General features: G+C 48.0%; 1 protein-coding gene across 1 annotated transcript in view; it reads right to left on the bottom strand.

Moving 5' to 3' along the window:
- ABCA13 (ATP binding cassette subfamily A member 13) overlaps positions 1-17,044 on the bottom strand; it is a 394,379-nt gene that overhangs the window by 249,237 nt on the left and 128,098 nt on the right. Inside the window, exon 27 of the mRNA XM_047096975.1 lies at positions 13,229-13,368. Within this exon, the coding sequence (XP_046952931.1) occupies positions 13,229-13,368 (140 nt within the window). The remainder of the gene's footprint in view (positions 1-13,228; positions 13,369-17,044) is intronic.

Here is a 17,044-nt window from a genome sequence, read left to right as displayed (position 1 = left end):
GAATGAATATATATGCATCGAGGAGTTCACAAGAAACTTCTTTTTTTATTTTTAAACTATTTATTTATTTATGTTAAAGTTTATTCATTTTGAGAAAGGGGATTATAGAGAGAGAGGGAGACGGAGATAATCCCAAGTGGACTCCACGCTGTCAGCACAGAGCCCAACACGGGGCTTGAACTCACAAACTGTGAGATCGTGACCTGAGCCTAAATCAAGAGTCATATGCTTAATCGACTGAGCCACCCAGGCGCCCAAGGAGTTCACAAGAAGCTTCTTCAGAAGGAATAAAAAAAAAAACTCATGTCGTTTCAGATACCTTCTCTGCAAAATTAAAGGTCAGTGGACGATGAAGCACATGCTATAGTCCTGAGAGAGAGACAACATAAACCAAGAATTCCTCCGTCAGCCAGGCTATGATGCAAAGGGGGGAGCCCCAGAAAGCCATCTTCGGACACCCAAGGAGAAAGAACCTCAGCTACCTGTGAACGGTCCCAACAGTCCCTTGAAGACAACCTGAGTACAAGTTAAGTCAACAATATAAGAATAGAAATTTCCCAATACGATCGAAATGGAGATGAGCCATGAAAGCATTCACACAGAGAACTGATTTTAAATAATGGCTAACAAAGTTCTAAGTTTAATCCAGATGCCAACAATGATTCTTGAAACTTCAGTGTAACAATCATAAAGTTGTTAATAGGAAGGTTATAACTGAAATTAGAACCCCCAGTTGCTAACTTTTACGGAGGTGACTGTCATCATGCTAGAAACCCATAGGGTTTCAGCTCCCTCGGCGACAGACAGGGTGACAGGCAGGTACAGACGCACGCAGGCGAACTGGGACTCCCACCCCAGTAAGAAATAGAGCATTAACTGTGACAGGTAAGCACACGTTAAAAAGACAGAAGGAAGGGGCGCCTGCCGTGAAGCCTGCGACCCCCGATCTCGGGGTTGTGGGTTCGAGTCCCACATTGGGTGTAGGGATCACGTAAAAATAAAATCTTAAAAAAAAAAAAAAACAGAAGAGAGAAAAACAGATTCCTTTGGCAAAAGAGAGGAAAAAAGAAAAAGACAAGGACAAGCATAAATTTTAAAACTAACAGAGAATGACAAAAATAACTCTAGACATGCCATTCACGACAATAACTATGAATAGGTCCAAACATCCAATTAGAATGGAGATTCTCAGACCCAGTTGGTTAAGTGATTGAGGAAGTGTCTATATTTATTGTCTGTAAGCTAGGTCCAGGTGCTAGAAATATAGCTATGAACAAAGTAAGCAAAACTCTTTTCTTAATTAAGATTAAGATTATACACAATGCTATCAAAGCCAACTGGATTTTTATATTGGACTAAAAACAAAAGATTTAAATATCAAGCCAAAACAAAAAAAGCTAGAAATGGTAACAACAGAAAAAAGAAAATTTGCAGTAAAAAGAATAAACAGAACAAGGTTTGGGGCGCCCAGGAGGCTCAGTCTGTTAAGCATCCAACTTTAACTCAGGTCATGATTTCGCAGTTCATGAGTTCGAGCCCCACACGGGGCTCTCTGCTATCAGAGCAGAGCCTGCTTCGGATCCTCTGTCCCCCTCTCTCTGTCCCTCCCCCACTCATACCTTCCCCCTCTCTCTAAAAAATAAACATTTTTTTAAAAGAACAAAATTTGTTTTATTCTGAAAAAATATTACAATTTACAACGATTAACATTTATGCACTCTGGGGCGCCTGGGTGGCACAGTCGGTTAAGCGTCCGACTTCAGCCAGGTCACGATCTCGCGGTCCGTGAGTTCGAGCCCCGCGTCAGGCTCTGGGCTGATGGCTCGGAGCCTGGAGCCTGTTTCCGATTCTGTGTCTCCCTCTCTCTCTGCCCCTCCCCCATTCATGCTCTGTCTCTCTCTGTCCCAAAAATAAATAAAAAACGTTGAAAAAAATTTTTTTAAAAAATAAAAAAAAAAAAAACATTTATGCACTCAGGAACATAGCATCAAAATATATGAAGTAAAAATGACCAGAAACAAGAAAGGAACATGGTAACACTTGAATACCAGGAGCCCTTCGCAACCAGGCAGACGGTCCTTGAAGAGTCAAGTCACGAATGAGCCCCTGTCCAGGTTACAACCCTAGTTCTGCCCCTTGTTTGCTGCCTGGCCTTAAGCCCCATTGTTTAACCGTCAGCTTCAGGCTCCGAGAAGAATGGGGTTAGCAGAGGTGGTGATATTAGGGTACGTGACAGTGTCTCAGGGCCAGGTCTGGGCCATAATAAGTGCTCAGTAAACAGCCCCGGCAGCAGCCTAACTGCATACCCACATGCCGGGGCTGGATGGTGTTCCCCATGCAACCACATGAGATCTGAAAAGTCTTAACTCTACAAACACACACACAGACACACCAAATATATATGTATGTTTACATAGGTATCTGATAAGTTTATAAATATGTATACCCTTATTTGTTTTGAGAGAGACAGATCATGTGCACACGCGTGTGCATGCACACGTCAGGGAGAGAAGCAGAGGGGAGAGAAAATCCCAAGCAGGCTCCACGTTCAGCAACGAGCCCGACACGGGGCTGGATCTCAAAACTCTGGGATTGTGACCTGAAACCGAAATCAAGAGGCAGGTGCTCAAGGAACGGAGCCACTCAGGTGTCCCAATACAAATTGTACATCTTTTTTGTATGACTAGTTATTGCTACCTAAATTAGTTAAAATATCCTATTTTATCCTCTGTATACATACATATCCTTGCTTTTCAAATGCCGAAGAAAATTTATTGAAACTAACATACAATAAAATCCCAAAATATATAAATCATTTAGGTGTGTGTTATGAAATTAGAAATTCTTAGCCAAAGTTTGTGTGAAAACTTTTCTTTTCTTGAGAGAGAGAGAGAGAGGGTCCAAGTGAACGAGGGGGCAGAGGGAAGACAGAGAATCCCATGAGGGGCAGAGAGAGAAGCAGGGCTCACCCGGGGCTCGTGCTCACCCGATGTGGGGTGCGAGCTCCCAAACTGTGAGATCATGACCTGAGCCAAAGTCAGAGGCTTAACGGCTGAACCACCCAGGCGCCCCGTGTGAACACCTTTTAATTTAACAAGTTGCAAATTTTAAATAATACAAATAACTCTTGAGTTATAGGACATTACTTAGGAAGTGTTTACATAGGCAATAATAAAGATATTAGCCATAACAACATGCTAGATAGAACCAAATTGCAGACTCCAGTAAGTTTGTTACTAATTAAAAACCAAAACTTAGTCAACATAGTACAATAATACAACAAATCTGAGGAAAGCCAAAAGAAATTGATAAAAATAAATGTTAAAAGGAAATGACTTCAGGGGCACCCAGCTGGCTCAGTGGTGGAGGGTGTGATTCTAGTTCTCATGGTTGTGAGTTCGAGCCCTGTGTTGGGGGTAGAGATAACGTAAATAAATAAATGTTTTTAAAACTTAAAAAGAAATGACGTGGAGAAAAAGAAAAACAATGAGAAAATGAGCTATTTTCCTAAACATACAACAAAGTATACAGATCTCCGCTGAGTCTAATTTTAAATTATTTAATATTAATCAATATATTAGAGTGCATCTAAACCTTAATATTGGTGTGAATTTAAATATTCAAAACAATCGGAAACACTGATGTTTGAATAATAGATAATTTAATAATTTAATTTGATAATATTAGAAAATAAACCTCCCAAGTATGGAAAATCCCTATAACACATACAGAGGAATGTTTTTTTTTTATAATTTTTTAAACATGTTTTTATTTATTTTTGAGAAAGAAAGAGACAGAGTGCTAGTGAGGAGGGGCAGAGAGAGAGGGAGACACAGAATCCGAAGCAGGCTCCAGGCTCCGAGCTGTCCACACAGAGCCGGACGCGGGGCTCGAACTCACGAACTGCGAGATCATGACCTGAGCCACGGTCAGATGCTTAACTGACTGAGTCCCCCAGCGCCCCTACAGAGGAAATGTTTTAAAGCAAAAGAATGCTATCTCTGCAACCCTAGATTTTAAAATCTCAGTGATGGGGCGCCTGGGTGGCGCAGTCGGTTAAGCGTCCGACTTCAGCCAGGTCACGATCTCGCGGTCCCTGAGTTCGAGCCCCGCGTCGGGCTCTGGGCTGATGGCTCGGAGCCTGGAGCCTGTTTCCGATTCTGTGTCTCCCTCTCTCTCTGCCCCTCCCCCGTTCATGCTCTGTCTCTCTCTGTCCCAAAAATAAATAAATGTTGAAAAAAAAATTAAAAAAAATAAAAATAAAAAAATAAAATCTCAGTGAAATATATTTTTGTAAGGAACATGACAAATTACTGATAAGCCATAGAAAACCTTCAGGCAGGAACAGAACGTGTGCTGTGTCCAGCGACCGAGGAGGTGGAAAACAGGGACTAACAGCAAGGCACCTCTCCGGCACTGACAGCGCGAGACTAGAACCTGCTGGAGAAGCGGCCGCTCCTAGGGCTGGGCCTGGAACACCCAGCAGGCACCCAGCAGAGATAAGCAGACTCATGTCAAAAGGACTCAGAAAAGGGGACTTGTGTCCACAAGTCCCTGTCTCCTTGCTTGAACTGCCGTACCCTCTGGAAACAATGCAAGAGGCGTCCATAGAGAACTCTAAAAGGAGGAAGGAGGAAGCAAGCCAGTCGGTTCCCCAGGACTGGACAATATCAGCAGAAGGGTGCCCTCTGACCCCCACTCAACAGAAGCTGACCCACACCCTGCATTTCCCCAGCCAACAAGCCAGCAGCAGAACGCAGCCGGGAGGCTCACTCCTCCCACGATGGACAGGAATCCTGCTGAAACATCAACAAAAAGGATCAGTCAGGACCCTCACTGCAGAGAAGCAGCCCAGGAAACCCCAGGGCAGGGTGGAGGCGACAGAGGGTCCCGCGTGGACGATCTCAGCACACGCACCCCGCACAGTCACCGAGCAGGAGGTACAGGGACAAGTGGCCTGGCCCCAACAAGAGGGCTCCCGACCACAAACTCCCATCCCCCCCCAAGAAGCATCTGGAAGCATGTGGGCCTGGACAAACCACCCTCAGGCAGGAGCATCAGGGGCCAGGGGAGCCCCAGATGCAGCAGAGGGGCCAGCCTATCAGAGGCTGCTAGGATTCAACTGTCCCTCTAGCCACAACCACAGGGAGGCTGAAACCTGTATTTTGTTAAACCTGAGGGACATTACTTCTGGCAAGAATAAAACATTTTTACAATCTCCTGACAGAAAACCCCCAGTTCCCACAACACAAGTGAAAATTGCCCTCTACACAAAGAACCAGGAAATCACACCTTGAATACGAAAAGCAATTAACTGGGGGGAGCCTGGGTGGCTCAGTTGGTTAAGCAACCAACTCTTGGTTTCTTTTTTTTTTTTTTTTTTTTTTAACTCTTGGTTTCAACTCAGGTCATGATCGAGCCCCACATCAGGCTCCACAATGACAACTCGGAGCCTGTCTGGGATTCTCTCTCTCTCTCTCTCTCTCTCTCTCTTCCTTTCTGCCCCTCCCTCCCAAAATAAATAAATAAACATGAAAAAAAAAGGAAAAAAGAAAAGCAATGAACTGATGTCCATATTCAGGTAAATCAGACGTCGGAAGGATCTGGCAAGTATTTTAAAGCAGGATAGAGAAGGCAATGTCCCTAGGGTCCCTCCTTCCACGGTTCAGCAGGTGTCCGAGAACTCGCCCCTCCCAGGGGTGCGGTATCCCCACGATGACCTCCCCGGCTGTGCCGCGGTCCAGCTCTGCAGAGTGGCCAAGCGTAGGGGTTCCCCTGCACCCACAAGTGCAGGTCCTCTGCATCACCAGCAGGGCCCCCGGTGACCTCTGCACCCAGCTGACCACAGCTGTGTTCCTCCCAGTGGGGTCTGGACACTGACCCTGGGTGGGGAGGCCATTTCCAGGGTGGTTCCTCCCGCCCCCCGAGGTCCTGCCAGCCCCCGGTGAGGGTCTGCCCTGGGCCTTTATTCTTTACATCCTTAACCAACCCCCTGGGACTCTAAGCTCTTGTTACAGTTGTGATTTTTCATTTCAACCTTCCTTGCTGTTTCTTCTGATTGGACCCTGACCGACACACTGGAAAATAACCAGACAGACACCGTGCTCAGAAAACAGCAAAAATGTGTATGCCGTGAATAAAACTAAGAAGGAAAGATCATGCAATTTCTTTTTTTTTTAAGTTTATTTTTTTTCAAGTTTATTCATTTTGAGAGAGACAGAGTGAGTAAGAGGGGGAGGGGCAGAGAGAAAGGGAGAGAGAGAATCCCAAGCAGGCTCCACACTGTCAGCGTGGAGCCCGATGCGGGGCTCAAACTCACGAACTGTGAGATCATGACCTGAGCCGAAACCAAGAGTTGGATGCCTAACCGACTGAGCCACCCAGGTGCCCCTGAGCTTATTTATTTTTGAGAGACAGAGAAAGCATGAGTGGGGGAGGGGCAGAGAGAGGGAGAGAGAGAATCCCAAGCAGGCTGTGAGGTGTCAGCACAGAGCCCAACTCAGGGCTTGAACTTACGAACCATAAGATCGTGATCTGAGCTGAAGTCAGACGCTTAACCGACTGAGCCACCCAGGGGTGCCAATAACGCAACTATGTCAAAATCACTCCAAACACCAAAAACTAGTTTTAAACGTGGTCTGATACCCAACAAAAGAAAAACTGTAGGCTCGCAGAGCTGACAGAGGTGAGAAGCCACAGAAACTGACCCCGGGGCTTTGGGGAGGTCGAGACAGGGTGCCGAGGTGGTCGCCCTGAGTCTGACGTGGGGCTCTGCATGAGGACCTCAGAGTGGCCACAGTCAGCAAGTGGGACAGTGGGGCTTGCGTGGCTCTCCCTCCCGGGCTCATGTGGCCGGCACCAAGCCCTGCTCGTGACACTGCTCACAGCCCGGGGACTCCTGGACTCCTGGGCCTGGGTCTCCATCTCAGAGCAGCCGGCACGTCCGGCTGCCAGGCCACCAGCTGCCCTCGGTCTCCGGAAACTTGCTCAGGCCCAAAGTAGCGGGACCCACACCGAGGCTTCACGGCTGCTTCAAGAACTTGAGAGCAAACTGTTGTCAGAATAAAAGGGAGTCTCGGTTCTCTGACAGAGGGGGGCCTCCAGGGACCCAGGGAAAGTGTCACTAGTTCCACTTTTAGGGAAAGTGTTTTAATTACAAAAGCGATCTGAACCCTATCTTCTCCTCCTCCTGCCGGCCCTGGAAACTAAGGTCTGCACTCTTCAGTGGGTTCTTCATAACAAGCCTACAAGCAGCTTGTCATGAGCAGGCAGTGCAGGTAACGCCGATGAGTGAGGTTGGACCCTGCTGCAGGAGCGAGTTCACAGTGACAGGGTTCAAGGAAGAGTATCTGGGGGACCCCAGGGCCAGGTGATGTCACTGGAGCGGCCCTGGAACCTGCCTCCGTGCGTCTCTTGCTTTGCAGAATCAAGGCCCGTGTTCATGCGCTCATTAGCAAATTAACCTCCCTTCCGTGTGATTCCAGAACTGGCCACAGAACCCTACGGACAGAGTTGGTGAGTTTCCTACATGGCCCCACACATTTCCATTTTCAAGTGGTAAAAGAAAGTGTCAGTGTTCATGCTAGACTGTGTTCTCCCAAAATCCATAACCCCCAGGACCTCAGAATGTGACTCTTTTTGGAGAGAGTCTTAAAACGGGGGATAAAGTCAACATGAAGTCACATGTTAATCCTTAATGAGCGGGATTTTTTTTTTTATGTTTATCTATTTTTGAGAGAGAGAGAGAGAGAATGGGGGAGGGGCAGAGAGGGAGACACAGAATCCGAAAGCAGGCTCCAGGCTCTGAGCTGTCGGCACAGAGCATGACGCGGGGCTCAAACCCACGAACTGTGAAATCATGACCTGAGCCGAAGTCAGACGCTTAACCGACTGAGCCACCCAGGCGCTCCAAGAGTGGGGCCTTTATAAGAAAAGGAGGTCAGAACACAGACACGCACAGAGGGATGAACATGTGATGACACGGGGAGAAAACGGCCATCTGCACACCCAAGAGAGAGGCCTCAGGAGGAACCAACCCTGTGGACACCTTGATCTTGTACTTGCAGCCTCCAGGGCTGGGAGAAAACAAATCTCTTGTCCAAGTCTCCCAGCCGGTTTACGTGCAAGCTCGTACAGGCTGTGTGTCAAAGACTTCAGAGTAACACACGTGGCCTGAGGCCTGAATTCCAGCTCCCCTCACTTTCCAGCTCTGTAATGTCTCCTCTCCAGGCTGTGGTTTTCCTCTCTGTATAATGGGTATGAGTTCCTTCCACCAGCGTTTGTTTGAGGGGTAAGTGAGACGGTCCACACCAGGGGCCTGGCCAGGGGTCAATCAGGGTAAGTAATACCCAGAGCAGACCGCTGCCAACCTCAGGCGGGACTACCGCTGACCTGTGCCCGGGAACAACAGCCCCCGTGACGGAAGGAAGAGTCACCGGACGCAGGGAGGGCACAGGGCTTGGCCCAGAGATTATCCTGTCCCGGGTATACGTAAATTCAGGGAAGTCTTCGACAGAATGGGCACAAGAGCCATATAATCAATATTGTGTGATTCATTCAACAACCATTTGCCCACTGTGATACTGGGCACTGGGTATGGCGGTCCATACAACAAACACGTCTGACCTCAGCTCCTGCTCTCAGACACCCGGCCCGGGCCACGGGGCTCCAGCCGGGCTGAGGCCACCCTGGGGCTGAGGCCCCCCTTGCCCCTTGGAGCTGCAGGCACACAGCTGGCCACCAACCTCAGCTCAGGACACAGACATCAGGAAAGCCTGGCTCCCTCCACCCCATGCCGGGAGACGCTAGTCCACACTTGCCCCTGCCTGACAACCACGGTGCCCCGGGGCCAGCTTATGCGGTGACAACCTGTTCTGAGACACACAGGGGTAAGGCCAAGCGCTCTGTGCCCTCAGCTTCCCCCTCGGCCCACAGCCAGCCCCCGCTGAGCACCGTCACCAGGACAGGATAGCCTGGGTGAGCCTGGGCTCACACTCTGAGCGCAGGCTGTCCCTCCTCTGTCCTCTCCTCCCTTGGGCTCCCACCCTGTCTAGACACCTTTCATCCTGCGGTTTCTCCTCCTCAGCACCAGTGACACCAGACAAGCCTCCCCCACGACAGCAGGGGCTGCCCTGTGAATTTCGGGGTGCACAGCGGCATCCCGGCCTCCACCCACTGGGTGCCAGGAGCTCCTCCCCTCCCCCCACCAGCAGCGCCCTGGTTATGACACCAGAAACAACTCCAGATAGTACCACAGGTCCTCTGGGGACAAAATTGCCAGGCCCCACCCTGGCTGGGAATCCCCAGCCTCCCAGCCCCCTCTGCCTGCTTCCTAGGGTGATTTTCACCCTCCCCAGGACCCGACGAACACGGTCATAATGTCCTTCAGAAATCACATCGGTAGAGAAGATCCAGGACTACATTTGTTTGCTATTTTCTAAATATTTTTGAGAGAGAGAGAGAGAGAGAGAGAAAGAGAGAGAGAGATGGAATGAGTGGGGGAGGGGCAGCAAGAGAAGGGGTCAGAGGATCCGAAGCCGGCTCTGTGCTGACAGCAGAGACCCTGACACAGGACTCGAACTCACGAACTGTAAGACCATAACCTGAGCTGAAGTCGGATGTTTAATCAACCGAGCCACCCAGGCGCCCCCTAAGTGTCATTTCTGATTTTTCATTCTGATCCTCCGGACTGCACGCCATGCAAGAAAGTTATTTTTAGGCTGTTTGGTAAAAGGAAATGGAGCACAGGGAGTCAGATGACTTTTCTGGGGAGAGCGCGGTGCTGAGTGTAGCGGGCTGGCGTCCCATCGGGAAGGACACCGGTGGGTGGCTGACGTGTGCACCCTGAGCTCACGATGCCGTTCCTGACAGGCTACTTACTCGTGGACGTAAAATCTAATTCTTGTATCTGTTTTCGTTTTTTTCACTTTTATAATCTCTCTTAACATGCATGTGTTGGGGCACCTGGGGGGCTCAGTCGGTTACACGTCGGACTTCGGCTCAGGTCAAGGTCTCTCGGTTCATGGGTTCTAGCCCCACATTGGGCTTTCCGCTCTCACTATAGAGCCTGCTTGGGATCCTCTGTCTCCCTCTCTCTCTGCTCCTGCTCGCCCCCCCGCCTCTCTCTCAAAAATAAACATTTTAAAAAATTAAAAAAAAATAAAAGCTCATGTGTTGTCTTCACTCTGTTCTTTAATTTTGCATCGACCTGGGGCCAAAACCAACACAATTCTCTTTTTAAATTTTTATATGCTTATTTATTTTTGAGAGAGAGGAGAGACACAGCGTGAGCAGAGGAGGGGCATCCGAAGCAGGCTCCAGGCTCTGAGCCGTCAGCACAGAGCCCGACGCAGGACTTGAACTCATGAACCGAGATCACGACCTGAGCTGAAATCAAGAGCCACCCAGGTGCCCCCAAACCAAATACAATTCTGACCGACAAAACTAAACGAGCACACTGATGGACTGGGATCTCCCGAATAATAACGTGGAAATACCATCAATCCACATGTAAACACCTTCCCAGAACGAGCTGGGTCTTCCCTAGATATCGTAGCCATTGTGTTCTTGGGGTCTGGGAAGTGTTGTCAAAGGGGGTGCAGATGGTTTTGGGGACACACCCGTCAGAGAGCCCAGCCAAAGAAGCGCACGGTAAGGACGCCATGGACCGCAGTGTGTCCCCACGAACAAGTCTCCCCGATGAAATCCCGGAGCTTGCTCGCGCCTCCATTTTGCTGATGGAGGAAGAGGTCTCTACGGGGAGAGTGACAAGCCCAAGGTCACGCATAGGGAGGGAACAGGGAGGGCGCCACCCCCAGCCTTGCCTGTGTCACCTCCATCACGGTCCTGGGTGCCTCCCTCAGTGTCCAAGGATGAACCCTGTGAAATTAACACCCTCTCCTAAAAACATGGTGGCCACTTCACACCGAGGTGCTAGGAGGCTGAACAGTCCTTGTCACAATATTGCTGTTAAAAATCTGTTCTGGGGGCGCCTGGGAGGCTCATTCGGTTGAGAGTTTGACTTTGGCTCAGGTCACAATCTCATGGTTCGTGAGTTCAAGCCCTGCGTCGGGCTCTGTGCTGACAGCTCAGAGCCTGGAACCTGCTTTGGATTCTGTGTCTCCCTCTCTCTCTGCCCCTCCCCCGCTCATGCTTTCTCTCTCTCTCTCTCTCTCTCTCTCTCTCAAAATGAATAAACGTTAAAAAAAAAAAAAAAGAAAGTGATGCAGAGAATAAGACGAAGTACTAAACAGTTTACAACATGGAGCTGATGTTGCTTCATATGACAGGTGCCAAAGCTTCCGGGACCTCCAGCCAGGTGGGGCTTGAGACCAAGTGTCTACTGACCGCATCCAATGTTCAGGAAGCCAGACAGTCGCGGCTGACTGTGAGAATAATACACCCTGCCTACAATGCCAGAAAGGCAGCCTTATCAGTGCAAACCGGGATGTCCACATCCAAAGTCGCCAGTCACACTGGACGTGTGAGAAGGACGCCAGCTCCTGGTACTGCCTGTAAAATCTCACATGGGAGGAGCAAGAATCAGGGAAATTGCTGGTTTCTCCAGAATTTTCATTATTCTCAGGGACGCCTGGGGGGCTCAGTCTGTTGAGCGTCCAACTCTTGGTTTCGGCTCAGGTCACGATCTCACAGTTCATGGGATTGAGCCCCGTGTCGGGCTCTGGGCTGAGAGCGTGGAGCCTGCTTGGGATTCTCTCTCTCCCTCTTTTTCTGCCTCTTTCCCCCGTCCACCTCAAATAAATAAATACACTTTAAAAAAAACAGAAAGCATTTTCATTTTTCTCAGAATGCACGGGGCTCAATCCCTCCCCATACCTCTGTCCCGGCTCCCCAGCCTGACAGAGGCAGACACGCCCTGCCCTCCTAAGGCTTTTCCAAACCCTTCCGTCCTCGAGGAGCAGCTCAGGTCTCTGCATCCTGCCACACTGAACATACCCCTCCTATCACATCTAACTTATTCCTTCGCTTCTCTGTCTCCTCGTTCCCCACCGCAGGGTGAGCTCTTCAGAAGTGCAAGCTGTGACACTAATTCCTGTAACACTAGAACACATGTATTACGAATACCACGAATATATAACATATAATCAAAAAAAGAAACTCACAGCTTCTTTTTAAACAATTGAAATTTACAAGAAAGCTTTCTAGAGAGTCATTTGCTATGAAATTCCTTAAAAAAAAAACACAGCCCTTAAAAGCTTAACCACGAAGGGAATCTGGAATAACTTTGGCGTTGGCTCCGGGCCTGTCAGAAGTAGCTGTGAAAAGACTCACTCCTGCTGTTTATCGAGATTAACATCATTTCACTGCAAGAGTCAGAGTTTCAGTAAATACCCCTCCGAGATGATGCTTTCCAGATGAAAACAAGTTACGGGCCACATTCAGAGTGCATGGAGACAAAGACAGCCCCTGAGCCGTGAGCTCCGGGGACGGAGCTTTGGGGCGTTCTCATGGCAACCACGGGGATGCGCAAAGTCCACCTGGACCAAAAGTAACGCACCTCCTCGTACGACCGCCGCCGGCGCTTAACTGTTTCATTTTCACGTTAGTACTACTTGAAGCTGGAATGTTCATCACCAGTACAACCTGGCTTCTCCTCTTCTGGTCTGAGCATTGGATCAGACGGTTCGCGTGTTCTCTGTGAAGCTCCCCTCAAGGTGCCTGCAGGCTTCCTCACGAGCCACCCCCAGACACGAAAACAAGACCACACAAGATACAGCACAATCCTCTCGGAACAAAGTGTGCCCGTGAACCATCCCGAGTCCCGTAGCGTACAGGTGGGAGGTGGTACGAGAGGGAAAACAGAGCCCTGCGGTGTTGGCATTGCTCCTGGGGAGGCGGAGCTGCCCGCCCCACCCCCAGCTTCTCTTCCACAGGGAGAGGCCGCCAAAGCCTCACAATCAAATGGGACACGTCCCTCACCAGGCCGAGACTACACACAGGTGGGGTCTGACTCTTCCTTAAGCACCGGCTGCACCAAGCAAAACACCTGCTCCAGTGCACCTGCTCCAAATAATACCTCCTGCCCCCGAAGTGTCCCCCAGGAGAGAGACCCCTTGGCACGTCCAACCAAGGTTAACAGCAAGGGCAGGAAAAGGCCAAGATGGACCGTACTCAACACACAAAAACATCTGCATTCCAATCTATAGAACGTTATGGAGCTTTAAAGATTTCTTCCCGATCTACAACATCCTCATTCATTCAGACTTACCTTTCCAATGATCTCATTAATCTCTGGAGTATTTGGTGTGTACAGTATTTTTCCATGTAATACAGGTTTTAGGAAGGACCACACCAAAGCGCCATTTGGAGACTGTAGAATTTCCTGATAGAGGTTCAAGCAAAATGGTGCTGCCACAATTTAAACAAACAAACAAACAAAAAATTACTCACGATAGGGGATGCCCAGGCTAATAGTAACCCTCATTTACATATCCATGATGCGTCACTTTTCAATGACTGATCTAGATACATTTTTCATGCCACAATCCTGAATTTGGGCAGTAAATTCCGCAAGAATTTTTCTTGTCATTGTCTTTGGCGCCTCTTGTCTCAGAAGAAATTTCGGGACACCATGTTTATTTCAATATTTTGGGGTTTTTTTGTTTTTGCTTTAATTTTTTAATATTTATTCATTTTTGAGAGAGACAGAAAGACAGCACCAGCAGGAGAGGGGCAGAGAGAAGGAGACCTAGAATCTGAAGCAGGCTCCAGGCTCTGAGCTGTCAGCGCAGAGCCTGATGCGGGGCTCGAACCCACAAACGGTGAGATCATGACCCGAGCCGAAGTCACATGCTTAACCGACTGAGCCACCCAGGCCCCCCTTGCTTCAATACTTTAACGTTTATTTATTTTTGGGACAGAGAGAGACAGAGCATGAACGGGGGAGGGGCAGAGAGAGAGGGAGACACAGAATCGGAAACAGGCTCCAGGCTCTGAGCCATCAGCCCAGAGCCCGATGCGGGGCTCGAACCCACGGACCGCAAGATCGTGACCCGGCTGAAGTCGGACGCTTAACCGACTGCGCCACCCAGGCGCCCCGCTTCAATACTTTAAAAGAAAGGAAAGCATGACCTTCACGTGTCCAAACTAAGTCATCCTTAAGACACCTGAAAATAAGTAATAGAAATGCACCTGATCTTTAATCTAGAAAACTGTCAACACTTACAGGATTGAGAACAGAATTAGGTTCTTCTTATGAAATTAGCTTCATATCTTGTTACTGAATTTTCTTCCCTGCACCTACACAGAAGTGTTGAACTTACTGTTTTTGATATATTAAGTCACCTTCTTTTCACTCCACCCTTGATTCCTCAAGGTGGCTTTCATCATTGCTGTGGTGCTAACTGGTTTCGGCTGAGGGCTTACTCAACTAACCTGTCTAACCGAATAGGTGCTTAACGAGGGTAGAGCCTTCATCACCATAGTGCTTAGTGACTGATTCTTATATATGGTTTTAAAATAGTGATGAGTACTTTAGTACAACTGGTTCTTTTACTCCTGGAGCGAACATTTAAAATGGAAATATTTCAGGGCACCTGGGTGGCTCAGTCGGTTAAGCATCCAACTTCGGCTCAGGGCATGATCTCACAGTCTGTGGGTTCGAGCCCCGCATCAGGCTCTGTGCTGACAGCTCGGAGCCTGGAGCCTGCTTTGGATTCTTCATCTCCCTCTCTCTCTTTGCCCCTCCCCTGCTCATGCTGTCTCTCCCTCTCTCTCTCAAAAATAAACATTAAGGGGCACCTGGGTGGCTCAGTCGGTTAAGCGTCCGACTTCAGCTCAGGTCATGATCTCACAATTCGTGAGTTCGAGCCCCGCGTCAGGCTTTGCGCTGACAGCTCAGAGCCTGGAGCCTGCTTCAGATTCTGTGTCTCCCTCTCTCTCTGCCCCTTCCCTGCTCATGCTCTGTCTCTCTCTGTCTCAAAAATAAACATTAAAAAAATTTTTTTCTTAAATAAACATTAAAAAATAATTTTAAAAAATGGAAGTATCTTAGCTTTGATACCATGATTCCTAACACCCAAGGTATGAATATTGCTGTTGTGATCACTTCCACTATTAATTTCATCTTCCCAAATTGTCCACTTGAAAAGGAAAAAAAAAACGTTTTTTTATTCAACAAGTACAATAAAATTGATAGAAAGAACTCCCTGAGATATAAATTAAGAGCATGGATACATAATGAAGTTTTAAACCATTAATTATAAAGGCTGTTCTCATTGATATTCTTTAAAGTTATATTTCAAATTATCAGCTTGATGTAAACAGTAACAATTTTCATTTCAGAAAAGACATAACCATCTTTATGTACAGAACAAAAAATTTGAAACCAGGAATCCTGACATCTGCCACTTGTGAGCTGTGTGAACTTGGGTAAGTGATTTACCCTTCTCTGAGCTTCCAGCATGTCTTCTGGAAGATGAGGGTACTAATATTGTCTGTGGTGAGTGTGACAATCATTTGAAATACAATGTATGAAAGCACTAAGAAAGACTGGTCCTCAATGGTGGCTAAATAACTAGACAGATGAATGGTTGAGTGAGTGTGTGAATGAATGAATCAATGGATGGATGAAAGGATGGATGGATAGCTAGAGGGATGGATGGATGGATGGATAGATGGATAGATGGATGGATCAATGGATGGGTGAATGGGTGGGTGGATGGATGGATGGATGGATGGATGGATGGATAAATGGATGGGTGAATTGGTGGGTGGATGGATGGATGGATGGATGGATGGATGGATGGATGGACTGATGGATGGATGGGTGGATGGATGGACTGATGGATGGACAGATGGATGGATGGATGGATGGATGGATAGATGGATGGATCGATGGATGTGTGGATGAGTGGATGGATGGATTGATGGATGGATAGATCAATGGATGGGTGGATGGGTGAGTGGATGGATGGATGGATGGACTGATGGATGGATGGGTGGATGGATGGACTAATGGATGAATAGGTGGATGGATGGATGGATGGATGGATGGATGGATGGATGGACAGATGGATGGATGGATCAATGGATGGGTGGATGGGTGGATGGGTGGATGGGTGGATGGATGGATGGATGGATCAATGGATGGGTGGATGGATGGGTGAATAGATGGATGGATGGATGGATGGGTGGATGGATGGATTGATGGATAGGTGGATGGATGGATGGATGGATGTGTGGATGGATGGATGGATGGATGGATCAATGGATGTGTGGATGGGTGGATTGATGGATGGGTAGGTGGATGGGTGGATGGATGGATGGATGGATGTGTGGATGGATGGATGGATGGATGGATCAATGGATGTGTGGATGGGTGGATTGATGGATGGGTAGGTGGATGGATGGATGGATGGATGGATGGATGGATGGAAGGAAGAAAGGAAGGAAGGATAAATGGATGAATTAATAGATTGATGGAGGAATGGATGGAAGGATGGATGATTAGATTTCATGAGCAAATAAAAAATCCTCAAGAAACCCAAGCGCAAGAAAAAAAAGAAGACATGAGAATTAGAGAAGCGGACAACAAAAATTATCAGATATTAACAACATTAATGTGTGTTTATACTGCCAAATCATGTTGTATCTGGAACTACCTGAACTATCCACTCACTGATGAGCACACGAACACACTGTCTCTGAGTTTGCTGTGAGGTGGCTTCACACCTTACGCCTCCAGCTCCACAAAATGCCCCCTCCTCCTCCTCCCTGGTCCTGCCACGACTCTCTCCACCCCATGCACATGGTACATAGAGGGAGATTTAGATTTACATTTTTCAAATTAAAGAAATATATACAAATATATAATACATAATTTGTAATATATAGAATGTTTTATATATGTAAGTATATAAGACATAATTTGTAATATAATATATTTTGTATATATATATCGGGGCAGGTGGTAGGCAGAATCCCAACATGGCCCCTGGCGTTCATGCCCTGACTTGCAGACGGGAGCTGGGAATGACAGATGCCATCCCCTGGGTGGGTTTCCCAGGCATGGTGAAGGAATGCT

Source organism: Lynx rufus, unplaced genomic scaffold, assembly GCF_022079265.1.
Source record: "Lynx rufus isolate CCGP_SWC_20201006 ecotype Redwood Valley unplaced genomic scaffold, mLynRuf1.p SCAF_4, whole genome shotgun sequence".
NCBI classification, from domain to species: domain Eukaryota; kingdom Metazoa; phylum Chordata; class Mammalia; order Carnivora; family Felidae; genus Lynx; species Lynx rufus.
The sequence above is the reverse complement of the archived record's forward strand: the minus strand, read 5'-3'. Positions and strand labels throughout refer to the sequence as shown.